The sequence below is a fragment of the Acomys minous genome (genome assembly GCF_964271855.1).
Source record: "Acomys minous genome assembly, chromosome: 4".
Taxonomy (NCBI): domain Eukaryota; kingdom Metazoa; phylum Chordata; class Mammalia; order Rodentia; family Muridae; genus Acomys; species Acomys minous.
Genome location: NC_140486.1, coordinates 117138606 through 117166016, shown reverse-complemented (window position 1 = coordinate 117166016; position 27411 = coordinate 117138606). Strand labels below are relative to the sequence as shown.

The 27411-nt window shown below is 53.6% G+C and overlaps 1 protein-coding gene across 1 annotated transcript in view; it reads right to left on the bottom strand.

Moving 5' to 3' along the window:
- Window positions 1-504: 504 nt before the first annotated feature.
- Window positions 505-27411, bottom strand: part of CROCC2 (ciliary rootlet coiled-coil, rootletin family member 2) — a 60271-nt gene continuing 33364 nt past the window's right edge. Inside the window, exons 20-32 of the mRNA XM_084780123.1 lie at window positions 25124-25237; window positions 22400-22543; window positions 18775-18992; window positions 18058-18217; window positions 17522-17689; window positions 16033-16394; window positions 15629-15803; window positions 14652-14772; window positions 13843-13976; window positions 5646-5792; window positions 2810-2941; window positions 1949-2128; window positions 505-600 (exon numbers count right to left, since the gene is read on the bottom strand). Coding sequence (XP_084636249.1) covers window positions 532-600; window positions 1949-2128; window positions 2810-2941; window positions 5646-5792; window positions 13843-13976; window positions 14652-14772; window positions 15629-15803; window positions 16033-16394; window positions 17522-17689; window positions 18058-18217; window positions 18775-18992; window positions 22400-22543; window positions 25124-25237 — 2124 coding nt within the window. The 3' untranslated portion in view covers window positions 505-531. The remainder of the gene's footprint in view (window positions 601-1948; window positions 2129-2809; window positions 2942-5645; window positions 5793-13842; window positions 13977-14651; window positions 14773-15628; window positions 15804-16032; window positions 16395-17521; window positions 17690-18057; window positions 18218-18774; window positions 18993-22399; window positions 22544-25123; window positions 25238-27411) is intronic.

The window sequence follows — 27411 nt, the reverse complement described above, 5'->3', positions numbered from 1 at the left end:
ATGTTTTCCATGTGTTTCCCTGTGTTTACAGACTTGAGGGCACGGAATGCAGCCTGTGGCAAACGGAGCTGGGCTGACAGGGCCCAGCTACCAGTGCCTGGCCCAAGTAGCAGGTCCAATATGGAAATGGAGCCCCAGACCCTGTGTGGACTTGAGGGGTGGTCAACACCCCTGCTCCCTGTGGTAAGAAGGAGTATTAAAGAGCAATATGGTCCAGCCCAGCTGGAAGCTGAGGTCCCCATAGGGAGGACTTCTGCAGTCTGGGGAGGAGTCAGGGAGGAAGTAGTGTGCTTTGGTTGGTGGTTGCCTATTTGTGCACCTTCTCCCAATACACTGACGTTTGTTGAACTTGCCTCCCACCCCTACTGTGCACAGCACCAGTTTCCTCAGTATCATAGAGCCCTAACATTTCCCCCTGTCCCCCGCCCCCCGAGCCCCAGAGCCTGCTATCCTAGATGGTCAGTGCAGGGCACCCAGCACAGGGGGGAAGGAAGGGAACTGAAGTGGAGGTCACAGCTTGCTTCAAAAGGTCTAGTCACTGTGGGCCTGCTGCCGCCGCTGCCACACTTCCTGGTCCAGTTGCTTCTTCAGGCTAGCCACCTGGGGACAGAGTATGGGTTCAGTCAGGCGGGGAGGGAACCCAGGAACATCCATGGAGAGTTGTATCAGGAAGGGCTCCCAAGGGAGTGTGCATGGGATAGAAACAACAGGTGGACAGACAGAGGGACTCATCTCGTCAGTGTAGGCCTGCCATTCTGAACATCTGTGTACATCCTATGACTAGTGTCGGCGGGGGGTGGGGGGGTGGGGGTGGGGATCCTTTTCTGGTCAGGCTAGAAATGTACCTTGAACAACTGAGTCAACATAAGCATTGCTAGTGGGTTAAGGAAACTAAATTGAGGGTAACACTGGGCAGTGTTAGAGGGTAGTTCCTAACTCTTTATCTCAGTTTCCTTTCCATAAAATAAGGACCATCGATGGTTCTAAGGTGTTTTCGTTTGTTTTTGAGACTGGGTTTGTGTATCCCTGCTGTCCTGGAACTCTCTGTAGACCAGGCTAGCCTCGAACTCAAAGATCCTCTTGCTTCTGCCTCATGAGTACTGAGATTAAAGGTGTGCGCCATTATGGTGGCTCTAAGCTCTAAGGTTCTTCTTCTTCTTCTTCTTCTTCTTCTTCTTCTTCTTCTTCTTCTTCTTCTTCTTCTTCTTCTTCTTCTTCTTCTCCTCCTCCTCCTCCTCCTTCAGATTTATTTATTTAATTAACTATTTAAGATTTATTATGTATACAATGTTCTGCTGCACGTGTGCCTCCCCACCTGAAGAGGGCACCAGATCTCATTATAGATGGCTGTGAGCCACCATGTGTCTGCTGGGAATTGAACTCAGGACCTCTGGAAGAGCAGCCAGTGCTCTTAACCTCTGAGCCATCTCTCCAGCCCTGGCTCTAAGGTTCTTATGACTCAGTGGCTCAGCTGTGGCAGGCTCAATGCATGCATGTACTTGCGTGAGCGCATTGTAGGCACACACCCAAGGCTCTGTGTTCAGATGCACTTCTTAACCCATTGAGCTGCTCACGAGCTGATGTTCTCTCTGCTGCTCCAAAGGACAAGTGTGGAGCCACCACTGTGAACTGTACATGACAGGCAGTTTCTGCATGTCATCTGGAGACAGGCTGGTCTCATGGCTACCTCCGACAGGACCTATCCTAATCATCCTCTCAGGGACAGGGAAGTGGGGGGGGTCCAGGACCCATGTTCTACAACTCAGTGAGCTGTAGGTGAGCCATGGAGCTGCTCCATGAGAAGGCAGGCAGGCATACAGAGCACACCAGGAACCAAGGATTCCAATAGAGGTCATGTGGTTGTCTCTGCATGGGGTACCATGGGAACAGAGTCCCTTCCTTTCCCCTTACTCAGCCCTGCTCAGAGTACCTGGGCTCCTGGGCTTACCTGCTTTTCCAGGACCTTCACCCTCTGCTGGTGAATCTGTTCACGAGACTCCAGAGCCTGTGTGGCCTGCAGCTGGGCCTCGTGGAGCCTATCGGCCTCAGCTGCCAGGTCCCGCTGGTGCTGGGTAGCCAGCTCTTGGAGCCGCTGGGTGTGGGCCTGTTCCAGCTCCGCCATCTGGGCCTGGAAGGAGAACACAGGCATTAAGGGCTGCTGGGATCTTGGGGTCAGGTCCTGTGGGATGCCCCACCCTATCTTTGGGGCTGCACTTCCTGTCTTGGCTCCACTGCTTTCTACTGGGGTGCTGGCCCTGGCCCAGGACCAGCAGCGAACCTGGGGCTGGCATACATGTTGAGCCCACAGGTTTTGAGTCTAGGCCACCTGCTAAGGGTTTTGCTGGGCTGGCGCCCAAGCCACAAGCCCCTGGAGTCGGTCTTAAATCTGTGTGAACAGCATCCCAGGTTCCCTTTGAGGCCATTGAATATAGATGGTTATCCATCTTCCCTAAAGGCAGTCAGCTGGAATGGGGGGGGGTCCCATAGTAGAAGAGGAGACAGAAGCCTTAAAGAAGCACATGTCGGTATCAAGCCCTGAGCTTAGGAGACACGTATGGCCCTGTCCTCCAGGCCTGCCAGATCCTCTATTCTGTTTCGTGCGCCACTTTGCAGAGTCATGCCTGCCTCACAAGAGGCCTCACCGGTCCCACCACTGCTAAAAGGTTGGCCTCAGTCCTGACTCCAGCTCTGTCCGGAACTCTGAGAGCATCTCCGCTGGACTGCACTGTTGTCTCGGTCTCGGTGTGGCACTCTTCGTGGACGGTGACCTTTTCTGTTCACAGCGCAGAACTGCATCGGCTCAGCTCACCTGCAGCTGCTGGCTCTGCCGCAGGGTCCCGTCTACTTCCTGGTGTAGGCTGTTCAGCGACTGGAGCAGCAGCTCCTTCTTAGCCCCCAGCATCGCTGTGTCCTCCTCCTTCCTCAGAGTCTCCTGCTCTGTCTGCAGGGCGAAGGGGAAGCAGAATTGTGGTGAGAGTTAGGGTCTTCCAGGCAGAGGCGCAATGTCAGGTCAGACTTCCTTCTGGAGAGTATAGGGTGCTTCTGGGCTGGACTGCACAGCTCCTGGGAACTGGTGGAGTTGTCAAAGGTACTGCCCCCTGCTCAGGTCTACTGGCATCTGCAGCTGCAGTAGGAGTTAAGGAGAAGGGACAAGTGTCTTATTTGGACCAGCAGAAGCCCCTGTAGTGATGCTTGGTAAGGGAGGTGGCATTTGAAGACCGATATCCCTACACCTTGCAAGTCTCCCTCAGGCCTCTTGAGCCCTGCCTGCTCCTGTGGCCTTTTGCAAGGTACAAAATCTTCTCCCTCTGCCCACACAGAGCCATGGATCTGGCTGTAGTCACTGCCACAGTGACAACAAGCCTGTGTCAAAGGGGCATAACTGCCTTTGCCATCCATCTTGGGACAGAGCCCTTAGTCACTCACCCCCCCACCCAAGAGGGGTACAGGAAAGCCGGGTGGTGGTGGCGCATGCCTTTAATCCCAGCACTCGGGAGGCAGAGGCAGGTGGATCGCTGTGAGTTCGAGGCCAGCCTAGTCTACCAAGCGAGTCCAGGACAGCCAAGGCTACACAGAAAAGCCCTGTCTTGAAAAAACAAATGAACGAACAAACAAAACAAAACACACACACACACACACACACACACACACACACACACACACACACACAGAGAGAGAGAGAGAGAGAGAGAGAGAGAGAGAGGTACAGGAGACGACAGGGGTCCCTATAAGTTAGATACGAGACAGAATAATTTCCCATGTGAAGATCAGGGATCCTTTTCCTTTGCAGATGAAACCTCTGGGAGACACAGCTGGTGAGGAATCCTCTCCCTTGGAGAAGAGCATATGCCTGCCTACCTACACAGGGATCCAGGGCTATCCTCGGGATCCTGGCTTCACAGCCTCACCAGGCTAGCCATTGCCAAGGCAGGACTAGAGCCAGACCTGTGCTGTTAAGCCAGCCTTGCCTCTCTGCTCACTGCTGCTGGCCTGCTGGGGTCGTGTCCAAGTGCCATGCAGCTCCCCTTTCAGTACAGGGCAGGCCTACCTTTGTCATCTGGGGTCTGAAGCCCACACAAGACTCCCAGGGACCTTGGGATACAGTGACTTGTTTACAAGGGCAAAGTTATAGGGTCGGGATCTGAGGCTTAAACAAACAAACAAACAAACAAACAAACAAACACATTTCTTCTTCAGGACTGAGAAAAACAAAGAGTCCTCTCTCCTGGAAAGGGAGCCCTGTTTCTTTAAAAACTCTAGTTACACTGCTAGAAATGCATGTTATAAAGAGAAAAGTGAAATCCAAAATAAATAAATGTCCACATCCGGGTTTCCCCTCCTGGGACACTAATAAAGGGTTTATGGGTTTGTGGGCCCCTCACAGCTGACCTCCTGGAACTAATTAGCTGTTCCCGCCCTCCCTCTGTTGGGCCCCAAGGATCCAAAGCTGGCGTTGTGCCCACAGCTTGCTCTGTTGCCCCTAGGCAGTGCCATCTCCCTTGCCCCAGAAACATCCAGGAAGAAGGCATAACTCTACTTCCCACCCCTGCTCAGGCTAGGCACAGTACATCCCCCCCCCCCAACTGCAGTGAGATTCTGACGACTATACCCCACAGATACCACTTTCCCTTTGTGGGAGGGCTAGTAGCCCTTTTATAGACAAGCTGGTTGGTGGCTTTTATAACTACCCTTATCCACTGGGTCCTGTGCCCTGGGAAGGCTTGGGGTTGGGGGGGGGGGATGTGAGTAAAGAGGCCTTGAGAGGGGAGTCCTGCCTTGGATGCCCTCAACATCGCAACATAAACAATCCCTCTTCCCTGCTTTGCAGATGGGGAGACAGAGTCGCAAGGAATCAGGTTGCTGATGCCAGTTGGCCACCCTGGCAGATTCTATCCTCCTCCTCTCTCTCCCACAGGCCATCTCCTACCTGACTGCTTTTTCTGGAGCCGCTGCTCTGGGCCTCTTCTATCTTGGAGAGGGCAGTGAGGGTATCAGAGCTCGGTGGCCACAGCGTAGCCCAGCCCTTTGCAAAGCTAGCTTAGATGGGTTGTGTGCTGCTCCTTCCTGCTCCTTTGTAGCATAGCAGGCGCCAGGCTGCATGGATTCTGTCTTGTTCCCTGACCAGTGCTGAACCATCACCCTCTCCATAGTAGCATCAACACTGCCTGGTTTCACTGTACGGCCTGCCTGTCTGCTCTGCTCTACACGAGCTGAGTGCATGCTCTTCCATGAGAAAAGATGAGAGGGGGACATGGAGAAAGGCTTGTAGAACACCATACTGGTCACCTCACCCACTGCCTCTGACACAGCCCATGATGTCCTCAAAGTTGGGTGCTGTGGACCTAGTGTCCCAAGAGGTAGCTCGGGTGTTTGGGAAGAGCTGGCCACAAAGTCAGGGGTGGTGTCATTGATCCATGGTGCTTCATCTCCCTCAAAGGCAGTTAAGGTAGGGTGTCTTGTCAAGTCTCTACAAGGTGCTTGGGAGCTATGGGGCTGGCTCTGAACTTGACAACATTGCCAGACCAAGTGTGTAGGTACTGAAGCCGGCTGGATAACTTTTCGCCCCCCAGCATCTACACTCTGGCCCGATATGGGACTTCCCTTCGGTACACCTCCAGGAAGCTTTCCTGCCTGAAAACAAATACCTGAATGAGGCGCGTGCGCAGTGCCACGAGCTCCCCCTGTAGGCGGGCCCTCTCGGTGCGCAGGGCAGTTGTTTGTTCCCGCAAGGCTCGCCTCTCTGCCCGCTGTGTTGCTGCAGTTTCCTGCTCCCTGTGACTCCGCAGGAGCACCTGGTTGGGGAGAGGCTACCTGGGCGTGGGCCAGGGATGCGGGGTAGGGTGGGGTGTCCTTGGCCTTTCGGGGCCAGGGAGTCTGTTTGAGGATGGTCTTGGGCTCAGCTTATCCCTCACCCCCCACAAACTATGCACCTGCATATGACCCCCTTCCTTTCGGAGATGTTCACTGTGCAGCAAGAACAGTGGGCAGCCCTCTGACTGCCTGTGATGTGTGTCCCTCCAACCTCAGTTTTCCTGCCTGTCACCCTGGAATTGGAAGCTGTCTGGGTCAGTGCTCAACTTCACAGCTGCCTCTGACATCTACCTAGGCAGAGTCTTTGCTGTGTCGAGGAGGTTCACTGTAGCTTGCTGACAGGTATACCCTGTCCTTCTGGGCCCCTCACCTGCTGCAGGGGCTCCAGCAGCCTCCCCTTCTTTGCAAGGCTCTGACTGCGCCTGTTGCTCTTTTCCAGGGCCTGATGCAGGGTGTCTACTTGGTCCTGAGAGGCAGGAGAGAGAGAGAGAGAGAGAGAGAGAGAGAGAGAGAGAGAGAGAGAGAGAGAGAGAAGGAGGGAGGGAAGAAGAGAGGGAGAGAGAGGGAGAGGGGGAGGGAGGGAGGGAGGGACGGAGAGAGAGAGAAGGAGAGGGAGGGAGGGACAGAGAGAGAGAGAAGGAGAGGGAGGGAGGGACAGAGAGAGAGAAGGAGAGGGAGGGAGGGAGGGACGGAGAGAGAGAGAAGGAGAGGGAGGGAGAGAGAGAGGGAGGGAGAGAGAGAGAGAGTGAGCCTGGAAGTGTGAGTGTGAGTCGGGAGAACCTGCATGCCTGTGCAAGAGCATGGTCAAGGAAAACACGCCCTGTGCACTGGTTAGCGGTTGATACAACAGCAGAGGGATGGAAGGCTCTTTGAATGTCCTTTGGCTTCATTAAGAAGGACAGAACAAGCTACTAGCACCCTAAACCTGCCCCTTGGACCCTAATTAGTGGCTGGGCGGGGGTGGGGTGGGGGTGAGGGGGTGTTGACGGGAGTCTACGCACGTGCTCATAGGGGCTTGTGCATGTGTGTGCAGGAGCATACGCCTAACCCCGTGGAGGCCAGAGGTGGATGTTGTATAGTGTCCATGACCATTCTCCGCCTTAGTTTTCTTTTTTTAAAACTTATTTTATGTGTAAGAGTTTGCTTGAATGTGTATGTGTGTGCCACATGCACACCTGATGCCTGTGAAGGCCAGAAAAGGGCAATGAGTAGAGTCTGTAGAGTTGGAGTGACAGAGTACTGTGACCACCGTGTGGGTACTGGGAACTGCATACACCTGGGTTCTCTTCAAAAGAAGCAAGCGCTTTTAATGCCTGAGCCATCTTTCCAACTCCTCCACATTTGTTTTTTGTTTTTGTTTTTGTTTTTTGAGACAGGGTCTCTTTGTGTTAGCCTTGGCTGTCTTGGACTCACTTTGTAGACCAGGCTGGCCTCGAACTCACAGCAATCCGCCTGCCTCTGCCTCTTGAGTGCTGGGATTAAAGGTGTGTGCCACCATGCCTGGTTCCACATTTTTGTTTTGTTTTGTTTGTTGTTGGTTTTTGGTTTTGTTATTGTTGTTTTGTTTTTGTTTTTGTGTTTTGAGACACGGTTTCTCTTGTAGTCCTGGCTGTCCTGGACTCGATTTGTAGACCAGGCTGGCCTCGAACTCAGACATCCACCTGCCTCTGCTTCTCCAGTGCTGGGATTAAAGGTGTGCGCCACCACCAACGGGCTCCTCCACATTTTTTGAGACATGGTTATCTTACTGAACCTAGAGCTCATGTATTCCACTAAGCTGGCCTGTCAATGAGCTCCAGGGCCCTGACCCTCCTCAAGGCCGTGGTTACAGACACTGCTGTCTGCTTCATGCTAGCCCTCCTACTGAGCACGCCAACCACCGTGGTTTTAATATTCTCCTTCAAAATTTTGTTAGCACATCTCAAGCAGTGTCTACCCTGTGAACAGACAAAACCGAACCAAAACCACCCAGCCAATAAGCAGCTGGCAAGCCCACATAGAGATAAAGACCCACATGAAACTGACCCAAACAAGCGGTTCCTCTGGGTCAGAACCCAACCTCTCCAGGGAGCGTGTGCACAAGGCATGCACAACAGCACACAGTGACAAAAGAAGTAAAGGGAAAGGCAAGAAAGGGTGAGAATTTATACTCAAAACTTCAGGAAGTCTGGATGTAGCTTAGTTGTTAGAGCACGTGCCTAGAATACTGAAGTCCTGGGTTTGCTCCCTAACACTGCACAAACTAGGCCCGACGGTGCCTTCCTGAAAATTATGTCCTTGGAAGGTGGAGGCAGGAAAATTAGAAGTTCAAAGTCACCCTTGGTTGTGTACTGAGTTCGAGGCTAGCCTGGGCCACATGACTCTGAAAAACCAAAACCAACCAACCGGCCGGCCAAACAAACAAAAACTACTTCAGGACAAGACACATACCACAGCACAACTAGGGAAAATTCTAAAAGGAAGCGCAAATGCCAAAAGTTCACTTTTTCCACTTTAAAAAATATTAGAAAACGCCAACAAAAAGACAATATGAAGAAGGTATTATTAAAGAGATGCAATGAGTAAATGAGGTGAAAATGCGAGAAGAGATAAAAGTTGATTATTTGGAAAGACAGACTTCGGGTAAGGCAGATTAAGAGCAACAGGAACAGAAACAACAAAAACTCTGCAATGGTTAGGGCTATTTCGAATGATTTCAGACCCGCCCCTCCCCCCCACAGTAAACCATTGGGTACATGCATTCATGTAATACATCTGCATATGGGTGTAGGTCAACTGAGGCTCAGGATGTATAAGCAGATCCTAGGCATGCCAAAAGACACACTGACCCAAGAAATGGACAAAGACTAAGACTGGCCCTGATTGGAGTGGTTGGTGTGGATGACTGGAGCTGTACAGTGGAGTAGTTCATCTTTCTAGAAAAGCTAATTCCTGGCCAGTTTCTATCATTTCAGTGATAGACAAGGATAGGAAGCTCAGCCATTCTTTTTTTTTTTTTTTTAATAGCATGAAACATTCTTAGCTCAAATGAATCCAAACAAATATGACGTTGTTAAGGAGTTACAGCTGCAAACATTTGACAGCAACTGTGGCCTCATGTCCAAGATGCGAGCCCCTGCTAACGTGTGCCTGCAGGGCAAGCCAGGTGGGCCCCAGACTTTGATCTTAGAGCGTGGTCTGGAGCTTCCTAAAGCCAGCAGGAGAGGCAGCAGTGGCCGTTGTAAAGCCAGTGGAGCTCGCTACAGGGGAGGACTGGGCGGGAATCCAAGGGCTCTTCAGGTCCCGCTGGGACTTTGGAGATGTGACTCTGTGCCAGTCCACAGGGAACATTAATAACCTCTCCACTGGGGCGTGAGGAGTGTGTGCATAAGGAACAACTCTTGGGTCCTCCGCTTGGAAGCCTCTCCAGATGCGTGTGCCCTGGTGATGCGTGGGTAAATGTTCTCATGCTATGAACATGGCTGTGTATACAGCTGGGTCCCTGGGGGTAGTCCTGTGTGCCCCGTCATTCTGCTCGGTCCCCAGGATAGCCCTGTGTGCCTTGTTCTTCTAGGTTCTCAGGGCAGCCCTGTGTGTCCCCTTGTTCTGCTGGGTCCTGGGGTAGCCCTGGCAACGGGAAGGAGTTGCTCTCAAACAAGAGTTGTACTGTTTGCATAGCACAGCCTACCATTTAATTAGAAAAATATGTTTTTAATTAACTTTTTTTTCTTGACAAACACGTTGGCTTATGTGAGCCGAAGGGGGCGGGGTGGGTCAGTCCGTGAAAGTGAAAGGAGTTGTATAAAATGCAAGGCTTGCTTTGGAATACGCCCTAGGTTTGGCAGAACCGGGAGGGGCACCAGGCCAGCCCTGGGGGGTGGGGGGTGGGGCAGCTACTACCCAGCTGTAGCAAAGGGGCACTGAGAAGCCACAAGAGTAGCCATGTCCCCAGGCCTCCAGCTGGCCAGGACGAAATAGCATTTTGTTAGGATTAGAAGGAAATGGTGGCACAATATTGATAGGTTTTAGGAGACTTCTGTCAAGACAGAGAAGCCATTACAGATGGATGAGAGCAGAGAGCTGTCTTCTGCTTGAGAGAGGGAGAGTCAAGAGGAGAGCTCCAAAGCCCAGGGAATCTGGCTCAGATGGATGAGTTAGCCTGCTATGCCTCTCTGGATCCCACACTGGCAAGCTTGGAGAAGCGGTGTCACTAGGAAATCAGGCCTTTGTCTCTTTGTTCCCAGGACAGAGGGGCGTTGGAAGATGCTCCCCTGATGCTGGGCATCATGGCTCCCCACACCAGGGGAACACTGGAACCTCTCTCAGCCTTTCTCCCCAGCCTAAGATGTCAGGATAGGGTGCATAAAGTTTCTACTGGCTCTTCCCTGACTTCAGCTTCCAACAATGCCAGAGTTCCCCTCTTCAAAGATATGCAAAGTAGAAAACAAAACAAAACAACAACAGAAAACAAAACAAAACAAAACAAAAATCATGGAGCGGCATTCAGACAGTTCAGGTTTGAGGCCTCTTAATTAAAGAGAGTATTGTTTTCAAGGTGAGGTGGGGCAGGGGCCAGAGTTCCAGCCATCAGAAAAATGAAGGTCGCCGGGCGTGGTGGCGCAGGCCTTTAATCCCAGCACTTGGGAGGCAGAGGTAGGCGGATCGCTGTGAGTTCGAGGCTAGCCTGGTCTACAAAGCGAGTCCAGGATGGCCAAGGCTACACAGAGAAACCCTGTCTTGAAAAAAAAAAAAAAAACCAGAAAAATGAAGGTCACAGCCTGGGATGCAGGAAAGACTGATGCCCCGAGTTGAGTTCTCAGGTTTGGCGGAACAGTGACAGGAAGTAGAAATAGGAGGAGGGGCGGGGGTTCAGCTTAAGACCCAGTATCAGAAGATTTGAGTTTAGGACAAAGTGCTAAGAAGAGAATGATGAAGAAAAGTTTTGTTTTGTTTTGTTTTGTTTGTTGTTGTTTATTTGTGTACTGGAGATTAAGCCTAGGCCCTTGTGTACGCTAGGCAAAAGCTCTACTACTGAGCCACATTTTCAGCCATCTTTCTTTTTTTCTTTTTTTTTTTTTTTTTGTTTGTTTTGTTTTTTGAGTCAGTGTTTTCCTTGAACTCGGTCAGTGTTTTAGGCGGCCCTTGACTTTTCAGTCTTCCTGCGTCAGCTTCTGGACTAGCTGGGGTTAGAGCCCTGGCTGGGATGTTTCTAAAGTGGGAAGAGCCATGGACAGAAGTCAGGTGACTTGACTCTGCTGGGCTCACAGTGGACAGGCGAAGGTGATAGAGGGACTGTTGCCGGGCAACGCTTTGGTAGTTCTCATAGCCCTGGCTGGCCTGGAGCTCTCTTGTTATATGAAGCAGGCTAGCTTTGAACTTGTGACAATCCTCCTGCCCTTACCTTTTGAGTGCTGGGCTCACCACCACACTCAAACTTGGCAAGATTTTTGAATTTTAAAGAGGAGTGAGTCTTCTGGTATCCACCTTAGAAAGAGCCCTAGGAAAAATCCAAAGAACCCACGGGACTGTCACATCTACACAGAGCATCCGAGAGGGGCCAACAAGAAGCTGGAAGTCTAAGAGAAAGCAGACCCTTCTCAGGGGAAAAGGGCTGCTTGGAAGCCTCTCCAGATGCGTGTGCTCTGGTGATGGGTGGGTAAGTGTTCTCATGCTATGGACATGGCCTTCCTCGCCATGCTATGATGCCATCTGGAACGCCTCATACTAGTGAAGCCACATACCACTCAGGTTCTGAGGGGCTCTTACATCTCACCCTGCTGTGCTGTGCTAAGGTCACATAGCAAGGCACGATGTAGGGGAAGTGAAGGCTACAAATCTATTGCTGGGTTAGCCCCATCCAGTCACACAAGAGCTTTGAGCTGGGATCAGGGGAGAAGCAGGAGCTGTTCCAGGTAGTCTAGCTCCCACTGTCCTGTGAGTCAACCTGAGAGGGCCCATGGTTGGGAGCCGGAGCCCTAGAAGCTGAGCAGAACTTGGCCCAGGGCCAGAATCTCAGTTTTAGAATGACAAGGGGTTGGACACTGCAAACCCCCTTACAAACCTAGAGGACCTTCGACAGGGCGTTTGGTGGGAGGACTGCCAGCTCTCTCCAGGAGAGGCCCTTTGTGCCAGTGCTGCCTCGAGCTGAGAACAGGCTTCCTGCACGAGGGACTTTAGATCATCAGCTCATGGTCCTAAGCTGCAAAGTCATGGGAGGCTGTTGGGCAAGCACAGGCTATGGCGGATAGAGGGTAGAAAGCCCGGGGCTGCAGCAGGAACGGATATGGAAACTCAATGCACAAGTTGGGGTTTTTGGTGGCAGGCAGCCTCCCTGAGGTTAATCTAGAGGAGATTCAGGAACAGACAGATCCTCAGCACAAAGACACGGGCAGAAGCGGCCAGGAAGGAAAGAGACAGTGATCCCTAGGACATGGAAAGGAGACCCAGCCCAGCGGTGGGAGGACCCTCAAGCTCAACAATGATCGCCTTTGACACAACTCTTGAGAAACACCTGAAAACTGAGGCTGGAGGAAGAAGGGAAAACAAAGAACGAACTGACTTTTCACGGACAAGAAAGCAAGAGTTCAAAGGAAGCTCAGAGACGTAAGCAGAGACGTACACTCTGAGGAGAAACCATACCTCATCTCCGTGGCGTGGAGTAAACACCCTGAAAAGGCAAAGATGGATAGAAACCAAAGCTGAACCAACTGGAAACGAACACAAAAGGCCAGAATGCAGAAGCTCAGCTGGGCAAATGGGGTGCAGTGGGGCCCGCTGCCAGCCTTGGCTCTGGTAGGATTGAGGACAAAGCATTTGACTGGAACCATGGCCATTCTCCACCGTCCGCCGATGTGGGAACAGCACATTAGGAGGAGATTGTCTTTGAATCTGTGCTTGAAGATCCATAGACAAAAAGAAGGACCAGAGAGGTGGCTCAGCAGTTAAGAGCATTAGCTGCTCTTCCAGAGGTACTGGGTTCAATTCCCAACAACTACATGGTGGCTCACAACCATCTCTAACTGTCATCTTATGGGATCTGATGCCTTCTTCTGGTATACAGATATACACGCAGACAAAACACTCATATACATTAAATAAAAATATAAATATTTTAAAATGGTGACAAAAAGAGTCAACACCCTGCTCCAGGCCAAGGGTATTCAGGAAAGGCATCACACTGGCAGTGTATCAATCATATATCTGTGTAAGGGTTTAGAAAGTCCACGTCTGAATGAATAAGCCAAAAGTGATAAGCTGTTTTTAGTTTTGCTTGGCTTGTTCACAGAAAACACACACAAGTGAACATACATGTAAAAGAAAACTGATCTAGCCTAGCAGGTCCACCCCTGACTTCTCTGGTTCCCTCAGCTCCTGAGTACATCACCAATCCTGTCACCGTCCACCAAAGCCACTTAAGTCCTTCCATATGCATCTCCCCATCCCTACAACAGCCGTGCTCTGGAGAGTCTGTCTGAAATTCCTTTCTTCTCACAAACCTCCTAGGCAGGCGTGGAAGCTGCTCCTGGAGGCAGTATAGCCTCTGTCTTCCACCTTCTATTCCCTGCAGGAGGCCCCTCAATCTGGGCCAAGCCCTGGCCACCTGACTACTGTGTACAGAAGGCCTCTGTGGATTGTAGACCACCCCCCACCCCCCGATCCTGCATGGAGTCGGGTGTTAGGCGTGGGTGGGGTTGGCAACCAGTTTGACCTGGTATTTGCCTCTTCTGTTGTAGCTTAGGTGGACCCCTGTGGTACCCATGGTGCCGAAAGGCATTCACCTGAAGCTCCCTCCTTGGAGGGATCCTTGGGGACCCCACCTCCCCATTCCCTCCCACGCTTGCCAACTTTATCCTTTCGGAAATAGGCCCAGGGGGACCCAGTTTTCCTGATGTTTGGGGGAAGCTCTGCCCCACCCCCCACCAGGTCTCGGTTTCACCAATCTGTAAAATAAGGCTGAGGACCACCTCAGAGAGAACTCTGCTGGGGATGGGCCCAAGGCTCATGTTTTGATGACCATCCAGTTTGTCTGTAGTGACCTTCCAGGAGTCCTACCTGCAGCCTCCGCCTCTCCTGGCCTGCGGCGCGTGTGCTTGCCAGGTGCTCTGCTTCCAGCCTTTGGAATGCCTCCTTCTGCAGGGCCCGGGCTGCCTGGGCACTGTGCAGTGCGCTCTCTGCCCTGTGCTGGCCTGTCGGGGAAGCAGTATGACTTGAGGCTCCCAAGCTTGGCTGGTCTATGGGGTCACTGCCTCTTGGCACTGCCCCTTCCCAGTTCACAGACTGCAAGTAGACTCAGTGAGCTGAGGCCAGTGTCACCTGGGTATAGGGATGCGAGAGGCTCCTCACCTCAGTAGGAGTAGGCATGGTAGTTCTGGGTTTGACTTTTTGACCTTGGGTCACTGCTCCCTGCATTTGACCTGCTTCCTTTGCCATCATCCTTCCTTTCTTTTTTTTCTAGACTCTGGGCCACCTCCCTGCACTGCTTTTTTTTTTTTGGGGGGGGGGAGAGGGGGCAAGTTTAAAACAGTGAAGGGAGACCCACGCAAAGGACCTCTCTGGAGAGGTAACAAGGGAAGTCATGTGCCTTTCTGGAACAAGGGAGGGTGCCAAGAGGAGGGCACAGCTGCAGCTGGTCTGAGGCGAGGCTGCGGGAGGTGGAGGATGGCCAGATCCAGCAGGCCTCAGAGGTCTCTGGAGTCCATCTCTCTAATGGGAAGCCACCACTGAGAAAGGTGGTACTGAGTCATCCTGGGGATTGGGCACAGCCCCAGGCCTACTCGGGAGCCCTCCCGAGGCCGCACACTAAAGGTGGGCAGGGAAGGGAGGGGTGTGGAAAGGCTCCTTCATAGGAAGGAGGGGCTCACCTTCCTCTGCATCTGCCAGGCTCCTCTGTAGCTGCTCTATACGGCTCTGTAGGCGGATACGTTCACTCTCTGCCTCGCTCAGCTGGCTGCTCAGACTGGCCACCTGGATGCGAGAGTTGTCCTAGGCAGAAAGAATGGACTCAGCAGCGTGGCCTGGCAGGCAAGAGGGAGGGGGGCAAGATATTTACTAGTGAGCTGGGAGGCCAGGCAGGCAGCTCCTGGTCTCACCCATAGCATGTGGGGCCGGATAGTAGGATGAGGTGGGCCACAAGCTATAGGGAAGGGTCAACTGTAATGGGTGGCTGTGTTTCTACACTAGCTTGGGAAGGCAGGATGGAGAAAGGGCAGGGCCCGAAGAACCCAGATTTGGGGTATGGATGTAGAGCGGGGAGCTGTCAAGGTTGCCCATGGGAAGCTGAAGCAGTAGGCCAAGGATTCGAACTGAGAAACCTAACCCAGGTCTATTACTGGGGGGAGTGAGGGCTCAAAGAGAAGAGGTAGGCAACCCCTGAGGACCCTGTGATTATCTGTCCCCAGATCACCTGTTACCTAGGAAGACATAAAGGGACAGCCACTGTGTCCCTGGTGGAGTCCTGAGACCAAGGGCTCCATGATGAGTAGCCATAGGGGAGAGTGTCCCCATATGGAAGACTGTGGGGGGACACTCAGGTGTCCTGCCTAGGTGTCTTAGTGCAGTGTCCTCGGTCTCTGGAATGCCTCAGCAGGCCATTTACTGCCTACTCTGAAGGACAGTGTGGCCCTGTGCCATGTGAGGCAATTGGGTTTGAAAGGTGGTGGCATTCCTGGTGCCTGTCAGAACAGGGCAGTCTAAAAAACTGACCTCAGAGTGTTTTCCAGGGTCTCAGCAGGCCTGGGGATGGCCAGACAGGTGAACAGTGATTAAGTCCTTCCTTGCCTCTCAGAGTCCTTGGCGAGGGATGCTCATGTGGGTGTGGAAGACTCCAGCCCTGTCTTACCCGCTCCTGCTGGGCTTCCTGAAGCTTTTGCACCAAGTCCCTCAGGGCATCCCTTACGGAGGCCACATCGATGATCTCTGAGTCAGGGTCTCCTGGTACAGGTGAGGGCCGTGGGGCTGGAGAGTAGGATGAAGTAGAGGGACTGGCCCTTTGCCATCCAGGGCCAGTTTGGGAGCTGCCTGCAAGAGGGGAGAGGTGAGGGGACATGGGTAGGGACAGACACGTAGATATCTTGTGCTATCTTTCTGCGCCTCCTGCCTAGAGGAGCTGGGAACAAGGCTGTAGGAAGCACAGGTTTCTAAGTTGTTAGGACTGGTCCAGCCTCCTTAACATGTGGGATGTAAGGCCTAAGGAGAGGTTGTGGGGAGGTACTCAGGTTGGGGACAGAAGAGAGTCTAAGACACTGGCCTTTTGTGGGAGATTGGGGCCGCTCTGGAGAGGCCAAGAGGTTCTGACTCTGGAGCCCCAGGCCACTGCGGAGTGTGGAGCTCATCCGTCTCAGCTGGGCCTCTGCATCCCGCCTGGTGTCCTCAGCCTGGGCCAGCTCCTGTTCCAGGATGCGGACTTGGCTACAGGTATTGTCCAGGCTGGTTTGAAGGCTGGCAGCCTGGCTGCTGGTCTTTTGCAGCTTCCTCGTGATTCTGTGCAGCTCGGCCCGCAGGGTCTGCTCAGCCCTCTGACTCTCACAGAGATGCCCCTCAAGCTGCTTTTCCCGGGCCTCCCCTGCTGCCTCTACTTTGGCCAACTTATGCCGGAGCTCTAGAACCTGGAAGAAGGCATGTTGGGGCTCAGATATAGGCTTCTGACATCTAGGCTGGCTGACCAAAGGCGCAGCCAGGCTAATGGAAAAACCCTCTTCAGTATATCCTTTGAAGACTCTTGGGTTCTGAAAGGAACCCTAAAATCTGCCCCCTAGTGTGTTTAGCAGGTGACTATACCTAGATCAGGTGAGGGCTGCCCCCTCAGCATGGTGGCTCGCCCACCGCTCAGCGGCAGAGAACTCTGAGCTGATGGCCATCTGCAAAGTCTCAGCTAGTTAGGGCCTTGGACTGACTGCCCCCTCCTGCTAGGGACCCACCTCAGCCACTCCTTTTCATCTGCTGCTGCAGAGTCATGACCAAAGTATGCTTTGTGTGTTATGTTTTTTTGCCACGGGACGATATCTGTACCCTGCATACTTATGCATGCATGAGCAGGGAACGTACCAGCAGTGGGGAAGGGGGAAAGGCAGCCTGCTCCCTTCCCCTGAGCCAGAACAGGGGGGCCTGGCCTCATCTCCCTTTCTGGGTGGCTGCAGTATAACAATAGCCTTATTCACAGAAGGAGGTGTGGGGCTGAGGTCATTCCGGGTCACATGGGCTTGGGAGCTAAGCCCCCCCCCCCCATTCTAGGCATGACTGGTGTTCAAAACAGCCAGGCATGCAGTTTGGATCTGAAAGCCAGGGACTACTGGGCTCAGAAAGGCCCCTCTGTCCCTGGTAGCATTGCAATACCTTTCATACACTGAACTACAGTCCTGGTTGTGGTTGGACAGAGTGTCTTGGGAGTCAGCATAGAGGTTATGTGTGTCAAGGGCCTTGGGGTATTTGTGTGGGTGTTGGACACGTGTGATGTGGGCCTAGATATTAACTCAGTGTCCTGAGGCCTCCCCAGCTGGCTCCTGTCCAGAACTCTGCCCAACACCTGGACAAGATTTGGCTCTTTTCTAAAACAAATCTGGGGAAATTACAAGGTTACAGTTGTAACCAACCCCCCCCTTCCCATCAGATCCTTTTCACCTGGCCCACTCGCTGCCTCCTGCCTCCCCCATAGGTGCTCCCATGGACCTTGTCTTGGTCTCCGTTTGGACCAGAATTCAGTGGTCCTCCTAAGAGGGACAAATAGCTTTCCTACCTCCTTCTGGACAGCGTCACGGGCCGCCTGGGCCTCAGCCACCTGCCTCTGCAGCTCCACTGCCTCCTGCAAGCTTTTCCTCCGCTGCTGTGCATCTCTGGAGACTCGGGCCTGCAGCTCACTCACCTCTTGCCTCTTCCTCTGGTTCTGAGCTTCCAGTGTCCTTACCTGGGATCATGGGGGCAGTGCTGAGGGGCCATGGACCCAGAAGCCCCAGTGACACCCCCCCCCCGCCCACCCTGTGTCTTCTCACATGCCCTGCCTTTAGGGGGTTGTCCATATTCGAGGGACCTCAGTTCTGGGCAGAGGGCTTGGGATCCAACCTCTCCTAACTCTGCAGATCTGCCAAGTGGGGCTCCTCTTTGGGGGTGCTGACTGGGGAGTATGGGAGGCAGCTGTGAGTTAGCTCTGACTCCCACTTTGAAAGTGGCACTGGCTAGTGTCACTCTACAAAAAGAGCAGGAGTAAGAAACAGTCACCCAGGATAGCAATGAGGCAGGGTCAGGGGCAGCCTGGGTGGGTGGAGGGCCCCTCACCTGTCTGTGGCACTCTTGGAGCTTCCGATGGGCATCTGCCTGGGCCCGTTCTAATTCCTGCAGCCTGGTCCTCAGCTCACAGGCTTCCTTCTGGGCTGCTACTTGGGCCTCCTGAAGTGACAGCAGCTTCTGCTCCTGCTCCTCCTTGGACCGCTTAAAACTAAGTAGGCCACAGGCTGGCTGGACCCTGGGCCCGGAGCTCCCCAACAACCTCCGGCGGGGACCTGCTCCTCTCTGTGTGCCCTCTACACACTGCCTTAAGACATAACCTCTGGAGGGCTCCCATTACCTTTGGCTCAGAGTCTGAGTCTCACTCAGTCAGCCAGAAGTATGGTCCCTGTCCACTTTCACCTCTCAGCAACTTTTTATCCCACCCTTCCTCACCTCTCTATCATGCCCCCCCCCGCCCACCGCCCCAGAGACCCCATGTCTATCCCAGCCTTATGAGCCACTCACAGGGACTTCGGTTCCCTAGCCTGTTATGCCTGCTGGATGGGAACTCCTTGAGGACAGGAAGAGGTAGGCCTGGTGGCTAGTCTCTCTGCTTGGCTGGCATTCATTTGTAGGCATTTAAAATTGGGCAGTTAAAGGGTGCCTTTACTGTCCCTCTAGCCCAGGTCAGAGGCAATTACCCGTGTCCTGCTCTCTCACTATGGCCTGGTTGAATAGCAGGGCTGCAGGCTCCCCTGTAACTACTCTATAGCGTGGCTGTCACACCTGGCTTTCTCTTGCTCAGCCCTCTGGATGGTGGCCCGCAGCTTGGTGTTGGAGTGTTGCAGTACATCCTTCTCTTGAGCCTCATCGTCCAGTGCCCGGCGAGCCTCCAAGGCCTCCCTGTGTAGCCCCTCACGGCTCTCCTCACAGTGCTGAAGCTCTTGACGCAGTTCAGCCAGCCTTTCGTGAGCCATGTTCAGCTGTGCCTGCAGCCCCTCAGCCTAAGGGAGAAATATGATCTAGTAAGCAGCTAGGGTACCACGGGCCATTGGCGCTCAGGAAAGCTGCTTTCAGGAACCAGAGGGAGTACAGGATTCTGACTCTACCTGGGCATCACTGGGCATCACCCAGCACTTGAAAGAGAAAGCAAATCCCTGAGGCCCAGATAGCCTTCACTCTGACCCGCCCCCACCCCTTCGTGCCTAGGTCTGCCCTATATCCACTCTGTAGAACCCTGAGATGTGGATCAGTGGTCAACAGGGCCTGCCTGGGACATGGCTTTGTCCACACATCAGCTTCCACTGCTCATAGCCCTTCCTACCCACTAACCCAGGACCTGCTCCTCCATTTGGATATCTACGTAGGCAGTTGGTCAGCATCCTGGTGTGTGGGGTTGGGGGCAGGGGAGGAGATCTCAGGCACCCGTTTCCTCCAGATTCTCCAGCAGACTCAGGGCCTCTCAGGCCAGGGTGCTCTGCTGCTGAAGCAGGAGACTATGCACATCACAGGAGGCTTTAAGGCAAGGCTCAACCCACAGGAGCATGGATACCCTCAAACAGGAGGGAGGCCACTTAGTACCTCTGTGGGCTGACCCAGGGAAGACAAGGGGCCATGCTGGCTGGCCCATGGCTCAGTGGGTGACTCTATCGTGCTGGAAACAGAGATAGTGCCTGCACACCGTAGTGGGCACCAACTCTTGGTTTCCTTCCCTAGAGCATGAGGCATCTCTGGGCGCCCAGGTTCTATATGGAAGGGCGTGGAGGTGGGGCAGGACACTTTTAACTGTCAGGCCATGGGGTATGGACTTGCTGAGGCTTCCAAGTCTCAGCCTACAACTCCAACTAGAAGCCTCAGAGAAGGCTCCATCCTGGCCCTCAAGTGTCCCTGGGGAGGAGGTGGAGGAAGCCAGCAGGGAAACGCTGGGAGAGGAAGCCACAAGAACTCAGTGATGTTGGAGTGACTGGTTTGCCAAAAGCAAACCCCTCTTTGCTGGCTGTTTTCACGGGACATTGTCCAGGCCCCCGGCCGGCCTGGCTCCAGAGTCCGCCCGCTGTTATTGTTGTTCTGTTTTTGGGAAGGGCCAGGGCCTCCCCACTGCTCCCCGCCCACCCCCCACATGTGGGAGCCACAACCGTGCAGAGCATTTTCCGCTGAGCTCAGCAGAATCTACCCAGAAGGTCAAGGACCAGAGAAAGGGCCTGTCCATCATAAAAGGAGTTGCACTCATTTCCCGGAGTAGGGGAGATGAAAATAAGCAAAAACAAATGGGGGAAGGGCCCTCCTGCTGCCAGGCCACCTCCTCCCCCACTGTCCGGCACCCCCCCTGCCGCCCCCCCCCCCCCGCCCACAGCCCTTTGAGGACATCCATCCCTTTTGCAGGAATTTTACAGCCAAATCGCTTAATGTGATTATAATAATTATTTCTTTACTAGAAGTTGTATAAACAGTCTCCTTTGAAATTTCCTGCAGGGAGGCAGCTCCAGAGCTTGCAGGGAGGAGCACAGCAAGGCAAGCAGGGGAGGGGTGGCAGCGGGGAGGCCTGTGTGTGCACACATGCATGCATACATACATACATGTGTGCTTTGGTGCACACCCAAAGGACATGTGTGCATGCATGTAAATGTCTGTTTACACATGTGTGGTAGATGTGCTTCTAAGTACACATGTGTGTTTGCTAGTCACCTACATGCACGTGTGTATATTTTTTCATAGGAGCCCTGCGTTTGTTTGTTTGTGCATGTGTGCGTGCGTGCATGCATGCGCGCGTGTGTGTGAATGCATGGTGTGTGCATATGCATATTATTTAGTGTGCACATATCACTTGGTGTGTTCATAGATGTGTGTCATCTGAAGTGTGCACATAAGTGGGAGGCATCAACATGTATGTCTACCTCTGTGTGTGTATTTACATGAACCCCAAGAAGGTCTGTGGGAGCCTGCAAATTCCTCCAGTTGAAAGTGGGGGAAATTCCAAATCAACCTGATGCTCTCTTCTGCTCACTTTTCTCTGCAATCATTTCCCTTTTCCACTTGATTCCCGCCCCCCCTGCCCCCCCCCCCCCGACTCTTTCAACTCCCGTCGTCACCCCTTATCACTTTCTGGAGTGCTTCCTTACTGAAAACTTGACCTTGCTGTGAGGCTCATACCCTTCATCTTGCCAGAACAAACGGGGGGCCCCCTCCCCAGATTCTTCCCTTTCTGCCCTCAGTTTTGAAATCACACTTTGCTTCTCCGTGTGGCCGCTGACCAGGCCTGACTTTGAAATCTGCTGGAAGAAACTCTTTCTCTTTGGGGCCAATATAAACAGCCCGTCATGTTCAGTCATGCTCTCTTCCTCTCCCGGGCTCTTGGCTGGCCCCTTGGGGTGTGCTTGGGGAGGGAGGGAGAGCCCCTCTCCTTCACCACACCAGGCCAGCTGCCCTGCCTGCCAGCCTTGGCACACAGCCCAGGAGCTGTGAGGCCGCTTTGTCCCCATAGGCCCCACCTGGGTTCTGGCTGAACCCCCCTCCATCCTCAATCCACATACCCTCCTGCCCTTGCCTCTCCCAGGCACCCCTAAGTCCTGTCAGAACTCCTCAGAAACACCTTTCCATCTGCCGGCCTGCTGGGCCCCTGCCTGGCCTAGCTGTGGCCTCTCCTGTCACCGCCCAAGACCGTCCCCCAACCCTGTTGTGATCGTGTGGCTCCTGGGGCCTCTGTGTGAGCATCGGGGCCCACGACTGTCTCTAAAAATCCCACAACCATCCCACTTCTCCTGTCTTCCTGCCCTGGGCACCCTAAACTCAGCTTCCTAGGGGTTTCCCATTGCTCATTAGGTGGACAGGTGGGGTTCTTAGGTAGAATTCCCCACCCCTGTGTCACAGTGGCCTCCCAGGAGGGAAGAGGACATACCATTGAACAATGACAGCTCCCTGCATCTGTCTCTAAACCGTGTAGAAGTGAAGGTTAGGCCGTGGAGGGCCTGGAGCCTGTGCTATGTGGTTCTGATCAACCATCCATGCCTAGCATCCCTGGGTAGCCAGCCTCTGCCTGCCCCAACAGGAGCACAGGTGAGGTGCTCTTCTTGGGATGGGGCAGGACCAGTGGTAGTGACTGGGACTCACATCTTCTTGTAGCAAACTACAGCCGCTTGGTTTTCTCTCAGCAGCACCTCAGCTCCATCAAGCCTAGTTCTCTTGAAGCCAGATCTATCTCTTTAGCCTAGAAGCAATACCTTCTACTATTAGGCCATGGCCAGCTTTGCCCAGCTGATGTCAGGAGCCAGGTGCCGTTTCACCCCTCTGAGTAACGCCTCGGGTTGCCGAACCAAATGGGCCATTTGACTCTTCCTGGTCCCGGAGTGCTCTCCTTTCCCCTGTATCCTTACGCCTCCCACCACCACCCAATGTCCTCTAGAGCCCATCTCACCTCTGTCCTCACGCTGCTCCGCTTGGCTGCTATCTCCCGGAGCTTCTCTCTCAGAGTTTCAGCCTCTCTCTGGTGGGTGGAGATGGCCTCCTCAAACTGGACCTGGAGGGTTCTCAGCTCTTTGGTCATGGTGGTGATGGTGGCCTAGGCATGGAGAGACCACTGGGTTCCTGGAAGGCTGCTCTGTGGCCCGCCTGCCACCCCATGAGATGAAGCATGTGGGACAAACGCTCTTAGAAGTTCTCCATGTGAACGAGAGCTTAGGGGTGGGTGTGTGCCCTGTGAGCACGTGTCTTTGCTTTTCTTCTGTGGATTCCCAAGCAATAAGACCATGGCAAGTGAGTAGGCATGGACCGGTTGGGGGGGGGGCGGTCTCAGGAGTCCTTTTCTGTCTAACCTTCCTGTTCAGCCCACTTTGTGTGCGGCGAGAGGCGTAGGAACAGATACTTAACAAGTGAACAGGTCTTGCCCTCAGTGGCACTACCATGTGGGACTGCCTAACCGAGCAATAGATCTGAAGCTGAGCCTCCACTCCAAAGCAGTTTTCTGGTCACTTGGGGCACCCAGGTCTGGCTGGGTGTGGAACATCCTAAGTCCCGGCTCCACTATGGTCAACGTTGGATCAGTGTGGGGCAAGGGGGCTAGAATCACAGTGGAGAGATGTGGTGAGGGACCGGGCACTGCTCACCATGTGTCCTGTCCACCGGGTGCCCAGTTTTCTGGACTCTCCACTGGGTGAGTGGCTATAGGGGACATCTACCACTCTGCCATCTATAAACATACATGTGTCAGTCACTCCTGCGGAATGCTATCATCGTAGCTTTGCAGTTGTGACAGTGGTGTGAATGCGGCACAGCCCAGGTCTGCTGTTGGGTTATGTCACTGCCTATTCCTATCTCCCCAGGGGTCTGCTGAGCACCCAAGGGAGACAGAGGTCCTCTGGGCACCAGCTCCTGGGTTCAGTTTGAAGCACTTCCTTGTCCACAGATAAAGATGTCACTCTCCTCACCCTGGCACTGCTGTACTGAGGCCCAGTACAGCCCCTGCTTGGGACTCTTCCCCACTCACTCTGGGCCCCATCCCAGGCCTGGATGTGGTTCTTTCCCAGGACTGAAAGATCCTCAGCACTTGGAAGAAAACACTCTTCCCGCTTGACAGGCTACTGTGCCTGAGGGGCTGGGGATGGAACTATCCAGGCAGAATGGCTGGACTATGGATGGTGTCAGGGCCCCTCCCCAGCCTGCAGAGCTGCAGAGAGGCACCACAGAGGTACACGGAGACCCTGCCTCACACCTGTATCCTGCAGGTTACCTTCTGGGGTTACTGCTGTATGCAGGCTTCTCCCAGCCCCGCCTCTTGCTCTGGCCCTTGGGCCCTGCTCTCCTTCTCAACTGGCACGAGTCACCTAAGATGGCCAGGTCGTGGCTCTGTGCCCACATGTTCCAAATCTGCTTGCTCAGTGAAACTGCGGTTCCCAGGGGAATCTTGGGGACCAGCTCCTGGAGGCAGTGATGACTCAGGCCAGCGGGCCCCTCCACCCATCCGTGGCTCAGTGCCATGTCACCCCACCGCTGAGGTTCCTTGGCTGTACTTCCCCTCTCTCAGCGGGTTTTAATTTCCATTTTCTAAGCTGAGGTGGCAAAAGAACCCTTAATGAGCTCCCCGAGGAGCCTTGCTGGCTGGAAGGCCTGGTCCCTAGCCCAGGGGGAGACTTGGCCAGCGTGAGAGAAGGTTCCAGAAACTAGGGTTGGCTCCTGCGAAGAGGTTGGTCTGTGAGATGGCAGCTTCTAGGGTCTCAGGATGTTTTCCTGCCCATAGGGTGGAGACTTGTAAGGGTACAGCTTAGAGAGGACATAGCCACACACTGCAGAACCCTCCAGGCCTATGCCAGGGAAGTGCTGTCCAGCCATGATGAGGGCCTAGGGGTGAGAGGAGATGGAACAGGCAGACAAGAGCAAGGGGGCACTCCTGGGGACTGGGTACCCCTTAGGTTGCCCTATTCTATGATGGAAGCAGAGTATGTGCATGGCAGAGTTGGGGGGTCACATCTAATTGCCATACTATTTCTTACTATGCAGCACTAGAGATCAGTGCCCCTACCTCCTTCCATCAGCCTCACCAGGACATCCTCCCCCAAGGGCCTGCCACTTCCACACACCTGCCTCTGCAGCTGGGTGGTCTGCTCTCAATGACCATGGGGGTAACAGGAATACCTCTCCAAGAGCCACAGAGACAGTCTTAGCTCCTTGTTTGGAGGCCATCTCTAACAGTAAGACAGGAAGAGTTCTATGCCTGCCCACAGCTGGGTTTTACTAGAACCAGCTTGAGCACAGGCAAGTAAGGCTCATGCAATACGGGTCTGAAGGTGGGTCTGCCCTGGCCCTGGGTCTACCCCTCCCCTGGCTGTTCTGATCCAGCGTATGGCCCAGCTTGGCTCTCCTGTCAGTCTTGATAAACTCAGATTCCCTGGAGCACCAGGCTGGAAGAGCATCACAGGCAGGGACTGAGGCATAGAAGGCCATAATTGCTTGGCTACTCCTGCTGTTGAGACAAAAGTGTCTTCCAGCAGAAAACCCAGTGATACCAGGGGGGCACAAACTCAAGACACATACGGTAGGGCCAGAGAGAAAGGAGGCTATTCTGGAGGCTCTGCCAGGACTTGCTTGGCCACACATGACCAGGCAGTTGTCTGGTCCTTGGCTGGGAACTGTCAGTGGGGCTCACCTCAGCTTGTGCTTGCTGGCTCTGGGCCTCCTGCCTGGCCCTTTCCAGCTCCCTGTTAGCTCCAGAGAGCTCCTTGTTCAGCAGGCTCTTCTCGGCATCCTTCAGAGACAGGGCCTGGACATGAGGAAACAGGGTGGCTGTGATGGAGCTGGGGAGCTAAGAAGTTCAGTGGAGGTGCCACGGCTCCCTCTGAGGCACAACAAAATGTTCCTTGTTTTTTTCCTGGCAGAACTGCCAGCTTTTCTTTGCAAACCCTGCCGCTGGGCAGGGGGTGATCCTGAGCTCACACCTGGTGACTTACTCCTTCATCCTGCGGGTGCTCCCTCCCTTGAGGTCCTCCCACCTTTCCCTGGCCAGAATCCTGGTTTTCACTGGGCAGACTGGTGTCTCAGGATTCCCAATCATTCTGGGCACTGCTTCCTACAGGGGTCAGGAAGAAGCCACTGACAGCACTAAATCCCCAAGGACACCACCAGTCTCACTAAGGGTATGAGCAGGACAGAACAGCCTGACTCGGGGAGGCCCACCAGCTCCCAGGATGGTGGAGCTGGAAACAGACTTCAACCATGTCTCAGCCATATCCATGATCATGCCGGGCAGGGAAGTGCCCAGAGCCCTGGATACCAGCTCAGGGAGAGTCCTGATTGGTCAACACAGACTAGGAGAGTGATGGGCCAAACTGGTTCTCTGGGAGAACTGGAAGCTGAAATCAAACTGGCTCTCTGGCTTGTCCTGGTTGTAATGTCTGAGATAAAACCATCGCAGCAAGCATAGCACCCCCAGACTGAATCCCTAGTTGAGGCTCCTCTGGTCTTAAGTATGGGTAGCTGGGGAGCACCCCCTTAGCTTCCAGCCATTTTACCTCTAACTTTTGGGGTTTGCACTAACCCATGGCAGCTAGGATGGGTTGCCTTGCTGAAGAATTTAAGAATGACAGTGGCCCCTGAGGAAGAGAGGTGGTGAGGCAGGAACACCCCTCTATGGCTTCTTGCATATTTTTTCCCTCTTAGAATTCATGCTTTCTTTGTTTTGCCTCTCGCTGGGAGCCTGCCCACCCCTGGCCTATGAGACTTTTGAGGCCTGGGACCTTCCATCCACCCATCGCTTTCTTGAAGTTCTCACTAATAAGCAAGCAAGAAAACACTTGTTGAAATTTTAGGCAAAACTTCCTGAAGGACAGAGAGTGAGCGGCTTTGACGGCAGCGAGGTATCAGGTCCCAGTTCAGGCCCAGCAGAGCACAAGAACGGAGAATTGAGTGGAAATGGTCCTTTGTGGCCAAGTGTCTTATTCCCTTGAGGTTCACGCCATGCAGACTCATTCTTCTTGCCTGAGGTCTTCCAAAGACTGCCTTATGGTTGAAGCTGTCAGTTTCCTCCAGGAGGCTCAGCATGTAGGATCTCCCCTACCTGGCGTGATTCGGTAAGTTGGCTGCCTGACCCGAGGGGCAGCAGACTATACAGGCAGAAGGCTGGTGGAAAGTCCACTGGCTGCTGTGGTGACCGTTGCCCACATGCCTGGCTTTCTGTATCATAGCATTGGAGCACATTATTATTGTGGTCATGTTGTGGGTCCAGGGAAACCATTGGAAACCATCTTCTTAGCCTCATCTCCTCCCTTACAGAATCTCCTTTCTTGTGGTTGTTTGGGGGAACCAGGAAGCTGCAGTCTGATGAGAATAGATAGTGTGGCCTGGTGGGTGGTCTCAGCTGGCAGTGAGGGACTGTGTGGGGCCTTGACCACTGCCTATGCCCATATATGTTGCTTCCCTGAGCCTCTTCTCATATGCCCACGGGGATGATGCTAGTGTGTTCCAAGTGCCTCTGGATCCTCCACAGTTGCAGCTTTGGCTCCCGGCTCTCTCTGTCTTCCCTGACTCCTGCCTCACGACTCCTTCATCTTACTCCTGCTTGGGAATGACCCTTGCTTTCCATTAATTGAACTAAGCATGTAGAACCTTTGAGGCTCTTCCGCATTCCTTGCCATCCAGCTCACCCAGACTCCGGTGACCACACAGACACATGCATCCCAGAATGCTCTTATCCCAGCCGCTTGCTCCCCATCTCAACACCCTGCTCCCCTTGCAAGGAGCTTCCTCCATCACAGGACACACAGCTCAAATCATGGCTCCCACACCCAGAGGATACAGTGTGATGCTCTAGGAAGGAGGATCAATATGTGCACAACTCAATTTCCTACCAGTCAGATAGGCTTGAAAGAGCTTGTGCCCTAATTGACTGTTGACAGCCAATTAGAGACACAGCCCGACAATAAACTCTGCCTCTCTTTG